This window comes from Heloderma suspectum, chromosome 1, assembly GCF_057233095.1.
Source record: "Heloderma suspectum isolate Gila_16-S chromosome 1, 16-S_ref, whole genome shotgun sequence".
In the NCBI taxonomy this organism is placed as follows: domain Eukaryota; kingdom Metazoa; phylum Chordata; class Lepidosauria; order Squamata; family Helodermatidae; genus Heloderma; species Heloderma suspectum.
Window position 1 is genome coordinate 242,912,501 of NC_139458.1, and position 15,778 is coordinate 242,928,278.

General features: G+C 45.1%; 1 protein-coding gene across 2 annotated transcripts in view; it reads right to left on the minus strand.

Moving 5' to 3' along the window:
* LOC146358874 (cytochrome P450 2K1-like) overlaps positions 1–15,778 on the minus strand; it is a 35,888-nt gene that overhangs the window by 18,620 nt on the left and 1,490 nt on the right. The window contains exons 2-6 of one of the 2 annotated variants that reach the window (XM_084822457.1): positions 13,566–13,728; positions 12,809–12,958; positions 12,335–12,495; positions 4,683–4,856; positions 3,942–4,086 (exon numbers count right to left, since the gene is read on the minus strand). In XM_084822457.1, the coding sequence (XP_084678583.1) occupies positions 3,942–4,086; positions 4,683–4,856; positions 12,335–12,495; positions 12,809–12,958; positions 13,566–13,728 (793 nt within the window). The remainder of the gene's footprint in view (positions 1–3,941; positions 4,087–4,682; positions 4,857–12,334; positions 12,496–12,808; positions 12,959–13,565; positions 13,729–15,778) is intronic. The other variant, XM_084822468.1, reaches the window with a different exon arrangement.

The window sequence follows — 15,778 nt, forward strand, 5'->3', positions numbered from 1 at the left end:
CCTCCCATAGGGCTTTTTCAGATCAGATAGTGCAGGCAGCCTGGGGGGCAGCAAAGCAATGGAGAGATGTGTAATAGAAGGAAAACACACATACAGAACCTTTGGCCGCCTCACGCTGATTAGGTAAGCTCAAAAACACCACGAAAATCTATCATAAAACACTCTGAGAATGAGGCAGAACAATAGAAGCCTTTTTCTTTGGGGGGGGGAAGGGAGAAAGTAGGGATGGCGGAGAATTCCACCACGGATTTCAGTGAGGCCGAATGCACTGGCCCCCCGAAACCTGTAGCGGAACGGCTTCCCACCCCACGGAATCCCCCCCGGGACGAAGCTTACCTGGGGTGGATGTTCCGGCGGCGGCGGCAGCTGGTCTCTCGGCCGGCTGCTGCGGCCGCAAATGGCGCTGCCATTTGCGTCCTGCCAGGCTGCCGTGATAGGCTACCTAAGTATTTATGTAGCCTATCATGGCAAAGAGCAGGGGCGCAAATGGTGGCTGCAACGCCATTTGCACCACTGCTCTTTCCTTGATAGGCTACGTATTTACATAGCCTATCATGGTAAAGGCAGCCATGCAAATGGCAGCCACTACGCCATTTGCGTAGCTGCCTTTACCGTGAAAGGCTATGTAAATACGTAGCCTATCACGGAAAGAGCAGTGACGCAAATGGCATAGCAGCTGCTGTTTGCGCCCCTGCTCTTTGCCATGATAGGCTACGTAAATACTTAGGTAGCCTATCATGGCAGCCTGGCAAGACGCAAATGGCGGCTGCAGCAGCCGGCCATGGCCGGAACTCCGGCTGCAGACAGCCCTGGCCGGAAGCTCCATGGAGCCACAGCGGAGCAGAGCCGGCACAGGGAAGATTCCGGGGGGAGGGATGGAGCGCCTCCCCCCACCGTGAATCAAAGCTGCGAAAAGGTAAGTGACTTTCGTATATCCCTAAGAGAAAGCTTTCAGAAAATTGGAGGACAGATTTTGTCTCTGCACTAGCTCCACCTCTTCCTTGGAGTCAGACACAACACTTTCCCCCTCACACGTGCATTGTGGTGGATGCAAAATGGGGGCCAGCATGTGAGCACAGTTGATGCTGTTGCCACTTGTAGTGGCAGCACGACCCCCCCCAAAAAAAACTCTGACCAAAAATGAAAGAACCTGTGCTACAATCCCTGCCAATGGTGAGCCATAGTTGTGAGAAATTATTGAGAATGTCTCCTCCATCTGGAGAAATTAGGTGAAATTGTCTGCCCACAAACAGGGTAGAGAATTTTGAGAGGCCATTTGTGCACAGCTCTGCCTGGAACACATTTTCACTGTTCATCAATCGGTCCTTCATTTGCCACCTTGGCCATTGTGGAATATCAATAACACCAGCCAGTAACCACGGACTTCATGAGCTTGCCGTTTCCATAACCCTCATGGTTCATCATTAGATTTGCCACAGCGGATTCAGTGTGGTTGTTCTTGAAGTACACCTGTGGGGTTCTGCATACTGTTTCCTTGCTGCCCCTTCAACCCCACAACAGAAACACCAAGTACTAAAACTTGTGAAGTCTACCGTCACAAAATTGGAGTTGCCATAGAGCGGGGGGACAGATCTCTGGACCATGGGCCTAATCTGTCCCACGGAGGTTCCCCATCTGGCCCATGGAAGGATGGGACCCCCTGCGGGCCCCATTCACTCCCTTCCCCAAGCTAAGCCCCCTGACCTGGAGGCTACCAGGGGCTTGGGGATGAGGCGGGGAGAGGAATCCCCTTGTTATCTCTAATCTGTGATTAGAGATAATACGGGGATTCCATTTGGGAGAGGGAGGGTGCACTCAGCCAGAGCTCCTGGAAAGGCCAGGTGAGTGCGCTTTGTCTCCTTTGCACAGTGTATGCTGCTGCAATCAGGATGGTGAGCAGTGTGTGAAAGAGATGCCTGACTCAGCAGGCACTTGCAGTAGCTCCTGCAACTGCTGACCAAGTCCCTTCCCTACACATACTGTTCACCACCCAAATTAGGATGGCAAGCAAAGGAGGCATGTGGCTATCTCAGCTTCACCTGTCCTGTATCTTCACTTGATGGGAGAAGGCATGGGGCAGGCAAAACTACCACGGCCAAAAATGCTAGATAGATCATCAATCCAGTAGCTGGCCTAGACCCTGCTTCATGTGTTTGGGCCTTCCACAGTGGGGGAAGCATAAATGCAGTGAAGCCAGGTCTCAGCCACCATGCCAGGTAGATAATCCATCCAGCATATTGAGTGGGGTGGCTTTGCTGTGTGCAGGTCTCACCCAGTAGGGGAAGTCCCTGCACAGTGAAGCCGGGTCCTGGCCAACATGCCAGCTAGATCATCCACCTAGCATGTTGGCTGGATACCAAATGACATCAGGGTCATGGCCCTGCCCCCTGACATTCAGTCTGAATAGTGCGAGGGTCATCTGGTCCCCTACCTGAAAAAAATGCCTCACCTCTGACATACAGCTATGAAGTCAGATAAGTGGTACAGTTAGGTAGGACAGGCCAGTCTAGATGGGATGGCATCAGCCAAGGATAGGACCGTGAGATGGCCTATTCCAACACTGCCACCACGCTTCACTATGAGAAAATTTTAAATTGATTTTCAAGCATCATAACTCCCTAGCCCCTGCACCTTTCCTTCCAAAACTCTGCAGGTTTATTGCCCTGGGAGACCTCTATGACTTATGCTATCTTAATGCAAACTGCCCAAAAGAATGCAGGAAGAAGGATGGAGAAGCGAATCACTTCCACACCCCCAAACTTGAATACTTCCCTTCCAGATAAACCACTGCTCCTATCCTCCTGAAGATTTGCATTTTTCTTACTTAGTTCCACCTCTAGAATGTCTGTCATTGTCAGTGGTCCACAAGGAATAAGCACATGTTTTTTTTGGATACCCTCAAAATGTCAAGACTGCTCTTTCACAAACAGACGTGTACTAAGTTATCTGAAACTTAGCATGCTTGATCCCCCTGAATGGACAAATATCCCTGCAAATTTCATCCAATTCTGCCAAGAAATAAAAACGTTACAGGCAGTTCCCTTCAAAAAAATCACAATATAAATGTGCATAACATAAAACCTCCTGCACCTATTTTCATGAGAGTAGACAGGCAGAATCTCTTCCTAAGGGGCTACTATGCCTGAAAATCTCACTCAGTTTTTATCTTTAATGATATATGATGTTTATCTTAATGATATATGATGTTTATCAGTTTTATCTGTACTGATATGCATCATTGCCATCCATAGAGGAATTAACATAAGGAAAGATTAAGCTTTGAGTTTACATTCTCAAGCCATAGAAAGAATTCTGTGTGGGGTGTGAGGCAGAGTGAAGAGTCAAGCTCTGAACCTCATCCTGATATGCTATCCTTCATCATCCTGAGAAAGAAGAAAAGGCAGACTCAGGGTGGATTGAAGAATGGGGGAGGGATTTCAAATTCAGTCTCCAGGTACTGCTACTTTCCCCGGCCCCTTCATCAGTCAAGCCTCTTCAGTCTTGGACTATGCAGTGATGCTCGCTTGTGTTGAGCAGCAGTTGTGGAAGGTGAAAGGGAAAAGTATACGCATTGTGGCTGGTGCAGCGTTAGAAAATGAAGTGTGCATGCGCGTGCGTGCAAAGTCTCTGCTCCCCTCACAACTCTCTCAGATTCCTTGACATCAGCTGAGTAAGGCCGAGTCAAATAAAGAGGAATAATATCCTGACCACACAAAGTCAAATTTCAATATAGAAAGATCAGAACAAAAACTATACAGCTTACTAGAAAAATGGAAGAATTTATAAACTTGAGTGAGTTGAGGATTTATAAACTCGAGGAAATGGAAGTCACTCATGCTTCCCTCCACCCCCCTGCCATTCAGGTAACACTGAAGGCTACCCTAAGTTTTCTTTCAGTTCTTGTTCTAATAATGGAAGCCAACAAAACGAAAAGAGCTCACTCTGAATTTCAGGGTGCTTCATCATTAGCAGTAGGCCCCAGCGCAGAGTGGTCGAAGTGGGCTCTGTGCCAGCAGCAAATAAGTTACTCACAACACTTCTTAGGTTGTCATTATGGAAATATCCATTAGTCTTGCTCTTCTTCTCCTAGGATGAAAAAAGAAAGAATTTGTTGGAACAAATGGAGTGAGAAAAGTCCATATGCACATATGAAAAGAAATAGATGGCTGGGAGGCTACTTCACAACATTCACAGAGAAGGAAAGAATAGAGACACAGCTGGGAAAATCCTCTACTTTAAGGCAGTAACAGCTATGCATAGAAAAATATTCACACAATATGCCCAACTCACTACAGTTTAACCCCATTTATTTATTTATTTATTTGTTGCACTTGTACTCCACCTTTTAGCAAAAAAAAAAAGAGTTTATGTCTAAAAAAGAAATGTGATTGGTGGGGCCAAGTGAATCATGTTCGCACAACAGATGTTATTTACACATTTTCTTGATCAAAGTAAATGTGCATATTTTTGACATGCTTACAATATTTGTTCCTGTAGAGGCAGGTTCTATAACATGTTAATGATTGCTGAATATTTGGAAATCATTCCAAGTTTGTTAGGTTGATCTTTTCTAAAGTAAGGTTCCTTGCCAACTGCATGAGTTTCAAATGCAAGCATACTTTTAAAACATGATGTGAAAAATTTCACCTGAAGCTCCTGGCATACTTTATAGACTTTGTTACCTCTTGCTGTTGGATAAGAAATGAATCAATGAAGCTCCGCTGGTCATTTTCATCCAGCTGTCTGAGGTGTTTTATGAAAGTGGCATTTATGAAAGCAAATAACTCATCTCTGTTTTTAAGGACAGTCTTACGACCACCAAAAAGGAAGCCAAGTGCAGGGAACATGTTATACAGCTGAAAGTGTATAATACAACAAAGAAAAAAGTATGGTTTAATCAAGGAGGATTAAAATCAATAACGTCATAAATGGGAAACGGTTCTAAAGAGACAAAAGTTTTTTTAAACAAACCCCAAACCCAAAGGTATGCTCTCTCAGTTTCGATGTAAAATCCACTTTCTGCATTTAGTGGACGAAGTAATCCCAGGGACTCTTAACACTGATGACATAATAAATATAGAATACCTTTTTAGTTTTTATCAACATGCATGCTCTGTGGTGACATTTGCAACCTGGCAGACTGCTAGAGAAGCATATGGCAAAAAGGCAAAATTTCTGAATATGGGTCTGGTGGTGTCTAGATTTTTTGAGAACGGTATTTGTGCAGCCCTATTTTATAATGATATAAGACCCGAACAAAAAGATAATAGACCTGGCAATCTTATTAGCCTGGAGGATCCACAGATTCACGAGCATAATAATAAATCAAAACAGCACAGTAGGGGTGTACGAAACCCCCTTACCTTGCATTCGCAGGGGTCCGGGGAGGAGGTGATCCGTCCCTCCCCCCGCCAGAATCCTCGCTGGCCAGCTCCACTTCGCTGCGAGTCCGTGGAGCTGCCGGCCGGCTCCGAAGTGCCAGCAATATGGCTGCCATTGCCATATCGCTGGTGGGCCGGAGTAACTGCGGCTGCAAATGGCGTCCAGGATGCCATATGCGGCCGTAAAGGCCTTGTTGTTTTTGTTGTTGTTCAGTCGTTCAGTCGTGTCCGACTCTTCGTGACCCCATGGACCATAGCACGCCAGGCCTTCCTGTCCTGCGCTCTCTCCCGGAGCGTGCTCAAGTCCATATTCATTGCATCAGTGATGCTATCTAGCCATCTCATCCTCTGCCGTCCCCTTCTCCTTTTGCCTTCAGTCTTTCCCAGCATCAGGGTCTTTTCCAGGGAGTTTTCTCTTCGCATTAGGTGGCCAAAATATTTGAGCTTCAGCTTCAGTATCTGTCCTTCCAATGAGCACTCAGGGTTGATTTCCTTTAGGATCGACTAATTTGACCTCCTTGCAGTCCAGGGGACTCGTAAGAGTCTTCTCCAGCACCACAGTAAGAAAGCATCAATTCTACGGCGCTCAGCCTTCCTTATAGTCCAGCTCTCACAGCCATACATTACTACTGGGAAAACCATAGCTTTGATTATGCAGACCTTTGTCGGCAAGGTGAGGTGTCTGCTTCTTACTATGCTGTCTAGGTTTGCCATAGCTTTCCTCCCAAGGAGCAAGTGTCTTTTAATTTCATGGCTACAGTCACCATCTGTGGTGATCTTGGAGCCCAAGAAAATAAAATCTGTCACTGCTTCCATTTCTTCCCCTTCGATATGCCAGGAAGTGATGGGGCCAGATGCCATGATCTTAGTTTTTTTAATGTTGAGTTTCAAACCAGCTTTTGCACTCTCCTCTTTCACCCTCAACAAGAGGCTCTTTAGATCCTCTTCGCTTTCTGCCATTAGGGTGGTATCATCTGCGTATCTGAGGTTGTTGATAATTCTCCTGGCAATCTTAATTCCGACCTGTGATTCATCCAACCCGGCGTTTCCCATTATGTACTCTGCATATAAGTTAAATAAGCAGGGTGACAATATGCAGCCTTGTCGTACTCCTTTCCCAATTTTGAACCAATCGGTTGTTCCATGTCTGGTTCTTACTGTTGCTTCTTGACCCTCATACAGGTTTCTCAGGAGACAGGTAAGGTGGTCTGGTACCCACATCTCTTTCAGAATTTGCCACAGTTTGTTGTGATCCACACAATCAAAGGCTTTAGCGTAGTCAATGAAGCAGAAATAGACGTTTTTCTGGAATTCTCTTGCTTTCTCCATGATCCAGCGAATGTTGGCGATTTGATCTCTAGTTCCTCTGCCTCTTCGAAACCCAGCTTGTACCTCCGGCTGTTCTCGGTTCACATACTGCTGAAGCCTAGCTTGTAGGATTTTGAGCATAACCTTGCTGGCATGTGAAATGAGCGCAATTGTACGGTAGTTTGAACACGCTTTGGCGTTGCCCTTTTTTGGAATTGGAATGTAAACTGACTTTTTCCAGTCTTGTGGCCACTGTTGAGTGTTCCAAATTTGTTGGCATATTGAGTGCAGCACTTTAACAGCAGCGTCTTTCAGGATTTTAAATAGCTCAGCTGGAATACTGTCATCTCCGCTAGCTTTGTTGTTAGTAATGCTTCCTAAGGCCCACTTGACTTCACTCTCTAGGATGTCCGGCTCAAGTTCAGTGACTGCACTGTCATGGCTCTCAGGGGGATTAAGATCTTTCCTGTATAGTTCTTCTGTGTATTCTTGCCACCTCTTCTTAATCTCCTCTGCTTCTGTTAGGTCCCCGCCTTCTTTGTCCTTCATCATGCCCGTCTTTGCACAAAACGTTCCCTTGAGATCTCCGATTTTCTTGAACAGATCTCTAGTCTTTCCCATTCTGTTGTTTTCCTCGATTTCTTTGCATTGTTCATTTAAGAAGGCCTTCTTGTCTCTCCTTGCTATTCTCTGGAACTCTGCATTCAGCTGGGTATATCTTCCCCTTTCTCCTTTGCTTTTTACTTCCCTTCTTTCCTCAGCTACTTGTAAAGCCTCATCAGACAGCCACTTGGTTTCTTGCATTTCTTTTTCTTTGGGATGGATTTCGTTGCTGCCTCCTGAACTATGTTACGGACCTCTGTCCATAGTTCCTCAGGCACTCTGTCTATCAGGTCTAATCCCTGAAATCTATTCCTCACCTCCACTGTATATTCATAAGGGATATGATTTAGGTCATACCTGAATGGTTTAGTGGTTTTCCCTACGTTCTTCAATTTCAGCCGAAATTTTGCAACAAGAAGCTCATGATTTGAGCCACAGTCAGCTCCAGGTCTTGTTTTTACTGTCTGTATAGAGCTTCTCCATCTTTGGCTGCAAAGGACATAATCAATCTGATTTTGATATTGACCATCTGGTGATGTCCATGTGTAGAGTCGCCTCTTGTGCTGTTGGAAAAGAGTGTTTGCTATGATCAGCGTGTTCTCTTGGCAAAACTCTATTAGCCTTTGTCCTGCGTCATTTTGTACACCAAGGCCATGCTTGCCTGTTATCCCGGTGATTTCTTGACTTCCTCCTTTAGCATTCCAATCCCCTATGATGAAGAGGACATCTTTTTTGGGTGTTAGTTCTAGAAGGTGTTGTAGGTCTTCATAGAACCGATCAACCTCAGCTTCTTCAGCCTCAATGGTTGGGGCATAGACTTGAATTACTGTGATGTTGAATGGTTTGCCTTGGATTCGTACTGAGATCATTCTATCGTTTTTGAGATTGTACCCCAGTACTGCTTTTCCCACCCTTTTGTTGACTATGAGTGCTACTCCATTTCTTCTAAGGGATTCTTGCCCACAGTAGTAGATATGATGGTCACCTGAATTAAATTCGCCCATGCTTGTCCATTTTAGTTCACTGATTCCCAAGATGTCGATGTTCAATCTTGCCATCTCATGTTTGACCACCTCCAGCTTACCTTGATTCATTGATCTTACATTCCAGGTTCCTAAACAATATTGTTCTTTACAGCATCAGATTTTCTTTTCACCACCAGACACATCCACAGCGGAGTGTCCTTTCGGCTTTGGCCCAGCTGCTTCACTCTTTCTGGTGCTACTTGGAAATTCCCTCTGCTCTTCCCCAGTGATCTGAGGGGCTCATCTTCCGGTGTCATATCTTTTAGCCTTGTGATACGTTCCATGGGGTTTTCTTGGCAAGAATACTGGAGTGGGTTGCCAAACTTGCCATTTCCTTCTCCAGTAGACCACATTTTGTCAGAACTCTCCACCATGACCTGTCCATCTTGGGTGGCTCTGCACGGCATAGCTTATGGCTTCACTGAGTTACGCAAGCCCCTTTGCCACAACAAGGCAGTGATCCATGAAGGGGGTAAAGGCCTTAGTTTAAGGTAAATGCAGCCGTAAATGGCTGCCTTTACCTTAAACTAAGGCCTTTATGGCCGCAAATGGCGTCCTGGACGCCATTTGTGTCTGTGCTTTTGATTAATGCGATAGGTTACACAGATATTTGTGGCTGCATTTACCTTAAACTAAGGCCTTTAGGGCTGCAAATGGCATCCTGGATGCCATTTGCAGCTGCAGTTACTCCGCTCCAGAGCCGACCGGCGGGGAGGATCCAGCCAGCGAGGATTCCTCTTGCAGGTAAGAGATCCGATCCTCCACGGACTTCGGGGGGGGGGGGGTGGATTCAATAGAATCCGGCCTCACTGTGGTCCATGGAGGATTTCTCCAACATTCCTACAGCACGGTAAAAGCAAGAACTGCCCTGTTTAGCAAACAAGTATGGAGATTCTTTTGCTGCAGAAGATAAGAAACGTTTAAACTCCTCCTTAGCTTTACCTCACCAGTCACGGGATGCAATAATTGATAGACTATGATATTTGCGAGCAACTCTAATTCATTTCTGAGCTACTGATAAAGCTATAATGTTCCAGGAAGGGGATACAGAGGCAATATACAGTCAAGTGAGAGTAGAGCAGGCTGCTAGCACAGCCTAGCACATTCCATACTAATGACTGAGAGTGTCATCTAGCACTCTGCCTGGAAAGCGAAGTTTGTTTACAGGTGGCTGGGCTGAGAACCAAGTGCTGTTAGTCTATGCTGGGAATGAACGCTAGGGGTGCTTGCTAATGTCGTGCTGCCTTATTGCTAACATGCATTGTATAAAACCCATTGTACCTGATGGCTCTGGGTTCAGAGAAGCTGTCTGATCCAACCATTGGGTACTATGGCTATGTGCTATAAGTTACCAGTAAAGTCTCCTTGTAAGTAAACATTTGAATCTGATTTATCACTATCTTGGCACCTCTAACCTAAGAGTTCAACACCCACGGCCGGGCAACATAGCTGGATAGCAAGAGTGATATGGGGTAAGTTACCTAGTCAACTACATGCTCCCATTGTTGAACTCCAGCCTTGACACTTGTCTTTAAGAAAGTCATTAACATGTGAAGTCATTTTTGTTAAAAGAGTAAGAGATAGTAGGTAGGACAGTAAAGAGAACTTTTGTTTCCGGCAAGTACAGCCATCATCCCCAAGCACTGTCTTTTGTAATGCAGGATGGAAGACCAACTCAGTCTTTATCCCATAGCAAGTAGCACATGTCCAGTGCCTATGAGCAGTGTCTGGCTCATCAGAGTTGTGATGTCGCTGCCTTTCTCTGAACTGTATAAGAAGCCTCCAGTTTGGGTAGTGCCGAAATCCGCAGTCCCCCTGTTCCCAGAGGTGTGGGGCCATCCTTCTGAAATCACTAGGTGCCTCACCCCTCCAGGGCTCTGGTGCCACACTGCTGCTGAAATCACTCAGAGTCTCTCCTCCCAGAGGAAAGGCTCCATGCCGAAATTGCTGAAATCATTAAGCTCCTTGCTTGCCAAAGCAAGGTACCAGTGGTGGGTGCCTTGCTTTGCCTCCCCTAGTCAAGGCTCTCTGCTTTCCTTCCTGTTCACCTGAGACCAGGAATTGCAACACGCACTAGTTCCTGTCTGCAGGAAAGGGCTTCAGCCCAAGGAAAGGTATATTGCTTTTGGAGGTTCTTAGGACAAATTGTAGCCTCCACCCCCTCTTTCTTTTCCTTTCCCTCCCTGTGTGTGTGTGTGTGTGTAGGCTTCAGGCCTTTGGAATACTTCCCACAGTCTTGAAAACTGCTTGTAGGCCTGGAGCTCAGCTTCACCAAGAACACAGCTAATTTCCCCACCAAAGCATAACTTGGTGAAGGCTGGAGCATGCCCAATTGGCCTTAAGTGTTAGATCCATTTGTTCAGCTAATTCCCCCCAAACTAGCTTGTGCAGGCTGCATATTGTCACCCTGCTTATTTAACTTATATGCAGAGTACATCATGAGAAATGCCGGGTTGGATGAATCAGAGGTCGGAATTAAGATTGCCGGGAGAATTATCAACAACCTCCGATATACAGACGATACCACCCTAATGGCAGAAAGCGAAGAGGATCTAAAGAGCCTCTTGTTGAGGGTGAAAGAGGAGAGTGCAAAAGCTGGTTTGAAACTCAACATTAAAAAAACTAAGATCATGGCATCTGGCCCCATCACTTCCTGGCATATAGAAGGGGAAGAAATGGAAGCAGTGACAGATTTTACTTTCTTGGGCTCCAAGATCACCGCAGACGGTGACTGTAGCCATGAAATTAAAAGACGCTTGCTCCTTGGGAGGAAAGCTATGGCCAACCTAGACAGCATAGTAAGAAGCAGAGACATCACCTTGCCAACAAAGGTCCATCTAATCAAAGCTATGGTTTTCCCAGTAGCAACGTATGGCTGTGAGAGCTGGACTATAAGGAAGGCTGAGCGCCGAAGAATTGATGCTTTCGAACTGTGGTGCTGGAGAAGACTCCTACGAGTCTCCTGGACTGCAAGGAGGTCCAATCAGTCCATCCTAAAGGAAATCAACCCTGAGTGCTCATTGGAAGGACAGATAATGAAGCTGAAGCTCCAATATTTTGGCCACCTAATGCGAAGAGAAAACTCCCTGGAAAAGACCCTGATGCTGGGAAAGACTGAAGGCAAAAGGAGAAGGGGACGGCAGAGGATGAGATGGCTAGATAGCATCACGGATGCAATGAATATGAACTTGAGCACGCTCCGGGAGAGAGCGCAGGACAGGAAGGCCTGGCGTGCTATGGTCCATGGGGTCACGAAGAGTCGGACACGACTGAACGACTGAACAACAACAACAACAAACCTCAATAAATGTGCCATTGTGGCATTATCCTCTCCAACGGTGCCTGAATGCGAATCTCTCTGGGTGGGAATTGCCTCCTTAGCCATAGACGCTGTATTGCCAATGCCTAAAGATCCCTTATAAGCAGGCGTGTGAGTCTTGTTAGAATGTGTGCAAGTTTGTACACGGATCTAACTAGAACACATCATGTAACAATGCAGGCACATTTAGAATGGAGGGCTTTCACTTTCAGATGTGAATCACCTCCTTAGACTCGCAAACATTTGGTTCCACAACTAGCAACGGAAAAGTTGAATGCATGTTCTAGTCAATAAAGCTATTTAGTTTGTGCAGATTTAGGAAATGCAAAGAAAGAAATATACAAATGGCATTTGTGATATGCTTCCCAAACAGCTGTCTATCTGGAACTGTTTTAACAGGAACTTCCCAAAGGTGCCAACTTCCCATCTTCCCAGGATTTGGCAGAGGAGAGCACTAAGCATGCAAGAACTTTCTGCTCCTGTCCAGTCTTCTGAAGTGGTACAGTTATGGAAAGACTGTGCCACCTGCTTTTTCTAAACATCTTTGAATCGGCTCCATATTTCTTAAGGTAACGGGTTCTTCTGCACCAGCAATCAGATTTTGTGTTTTCCATTGAATCCTGAATGATATGGACTACACACCATTCCAGGCTGCATGGACTGTTAATACTTTTTCAGATGAAAAATACTTAGATTACCGCGACTGAAGCTCCTCCTGTTAGCTGGGCATTTTCATGGATTAACTTCAGCAGTCTTAGAAACGTTGGATCTTCATATTCATATCGCTTGCCAAGTAGTATGGACACTATAATATTGGCAACAGCCGCGTTCATAATTATGGTGGCCTCAAATGGTTTTCCTATACAACATACATTAAAATTAAACAAAAATGTTTGTGTAAAATTCAGAGTATGGAAAGGGCATCAGTATTAAAACTTGCTCTCTGCAGAGTTTGCCTATCCATGTGAAGACTACACATATCTTAGGAACTGATGATACGTGTTGGACCTCTTGGGGTATAACTGCCCACTATGTAGACTGATTACTTCTCCACAGAGATTCCGGGGAACCGCAGTTCTGGGAATTTAGGATATGCAACGCAGCATTCTCAGCACCCTTAAATGACCGTAGTGTAAATGTGTTCTGGAGCACCAGAAGGAAACACAACCTACCTTCATAAGATTGAAATGCCTTTATCAAGACACTGCACTCTTCAACAATTTTATCCTCTATGGACCTCTTGCCCATCCCATAGTCCCGTAATGTGGCTATGGTAAAACGCCGCATTACTTTCCAGTTCTCACCATGAGAAAAAACTATACCTGAAGAGAAGGGGAAGGTTTGGAATTAGCTTGAAAGTTAGAGTTTTGTTAATGAGCTTTCCATCATAATGAACAGAATGTGTGTGGAAGGTGGTCTCTTTATTATAGAGAATCTGAAGCTGGGGGTGGGGGAAGCAATTTGTCTCCATGTGATCTGTGCACAGAGACATTGCATTTATGGTCATCAGCATCCACGTTCCAAAAAGTACTTGTCCCCATCTTTCATCAACTAGCTTATTTGCTTATACTTTCCTTCTCTATCATCTCCATCACTTCAGCCTTGATATCCTCTGAAACTCAAGCTTGTTCTTGCTTCTTTCTGCAGTGTATAGCCACCTACATCCTCTCCTTCTCTTATTTAAGGTGATCTTTAGATTTGACTCCTACTGTCTTTACCCTATTTTTCTCTGCCCCAGCTCCCACAGTCTATGTGGCTTGTCATTGTCTTGATCTCTGTCACTGTCTTGATTTGCCCAAACCACCCCAATTCTAGACTAAAATATCTGGTTTGCGTGTCACCTTTGTTAACTTTTTGCATAGTCTCTCCATAGCTATAGTTACACATTTGCAACCAATTCCAGCTACTATACAGAATGAAGGACCTCACCAAAGCCCTTTGTGGCCTCTTCAAACATTGGGATGATGGGCCTCTCTGCAAATGCATCAGCCTGGTTCACCAGAGCCTCCTTCACTGTCTCATACCCTGCCAGCACCACAATGTTCTGGGGTCCCAATTGGATGCTGAAGATGGGGCCATACTGCTTTGACAGCTGAAATTCAATACAAGAAAAAAATGGAAACATTGTTCTTATCATCAAGTAGATCACTTTATGAAAGAATAGTCAGATATAAATCCTCTCTCGTGATTCCAAGACTGAAATCCTTTTGGTTCTCTTATTGTTCTATGCTCTATATGTGATTTGTTATTATTATAGTAGTAGGTTTTCATGATATTAGTGTTTATTGAACTGTATTATCAGTTATAAAGGTGTAGAATACCGTATGTCACTTGGGTGCTTTCAGGCAGGAGGGGAAGATCAAATTAAAATTGTTCTGGGACTGTACCACTTTGAGCTGCTGACTGGGTAGGTGGCTGCACATTTGAATGCTTTGTGAAATACTTCATGCACATGGAAAAGAGGTAGAGCTACCATCCAGGTAGCTTTACCCTTTGCATAACTTTACCCTTTGCATCTACTAAATATATACAATGGCCCTAAGTCTCACTGAACTGAGTGGGACTTTCCTCCGAGTAAACATACATAGGACTTGAGCTGAACATGTCTCTTGAGAATGCCATGTCTTTTTTGAGACCATCATCGTATTTTTACAGGAACCCATTCATTTCCTTTGCCTTCAGCTGTAACAGTCCTAGCAACTGTATAAGATGAAATGACTAATATTAAAGAAATCAAAATAACTTCATTCAACTGTGATCCTTCTTTGGCCTTCAGCAAGTAAGAAAAATCTCCTGATTTGTCTTCCCATTTTAACAACAGAGGTATTCTGTTTACTACCCCTATCCATTAATGTTTGTTTCAGAGGCCTCCTTCAACAATTTTTCAAGGCACTTCAAGGATAATATTGCCCATCTTCACAATGATCTTAACACTGCTGTTATAACAGGTCATGGTGAAAGTGTCCAGTGCTCTGTCTCGACCAGTTTTCTGGGATCAGTTCCACTTGTTGTGGCCTGAGGATGTGGACAAGACACGTGCATTGGTTCAACCAGACAGATGCCCTCTTGACACTTGCCTATCATAGGTGATTTGATCTAGCCAAGAATGGTTGACTCGAAAAATCCATGGAGTGATAAATGCATTGTTGCATGAGGGAGTGGTACCCACTACCATTAAAGAGGCAGTGCTACAACCACTCCTGAAAAACCCTTCACTGGATCCAAAGATTTATAACAACTATTGTCCAGTCAGTAATACCCTGTTTTTAGACAAGGTGCTAGAGAGGGTAGTGATGAACCAGCTGCAGTTGTTCTTGGAGGATAGTGATTATCTAGACCCATTCCAGTCTGGCCTAGATATGGGCCAGAATTGGACTTGGTCACCCTGATAGATGACCTTTATGGGAGAGGGACAGAGGGAGTGCAACCCTATTTCTCCATTACATCTGAATCAGGAGAGGCTGTGCTGGGATTGGTGCTTAGATGCAGTGGTGGACTGGATGATGGCCAATCAGCTGAAGCTTAATCCCAATAAGATGGAAGCACTGTGGATAAGTGGTCCCAGAGTCTGGGAATTACCTGTCTTGGATGGGGTGCACTTCCTCTGAAAGAACAGGTATGCAATTTGGGATGCTGTTAGGTTCATCATTGTCATTAGAAGTCCAAATGACTTCCATGGCATGGACCACCCTTGAAGCTGGTTTGGAAGATGCAGGTAGTGCAGAATGCTGCAGCGAGGCTGTTGAATGGAGTGCCTGGCTACGCACACATAACATCTGCTCTGAAAGAGCTGCACTGGCTGCCAGTTTGCTACCAAGCCAGGTTCAAAGTATTATTGTTTATTATTTATTTTATTATTGACATATAAAACCCTAAACAACTTAGGACCAGGTTACCTGAAAGATTGTCTCCCCTGGTATAGACTTCTTAGACCACTACGATCTTCAGGGGAAGCCTTGGTGTCCATGCCACATCCTGCATAGTCCCATCTGGCAGCAACATGGCAATGGATCTTATCTGTGGTGGCGCCCTCCCTCTGCAATGAACTCCTCTCTGAGATGCATCAGGTACCAACGATCATGTGCTTTCGACAATTACTTGTTTAACCTGGCTTTTTCCAACCATTAACTTGACTAAATGGT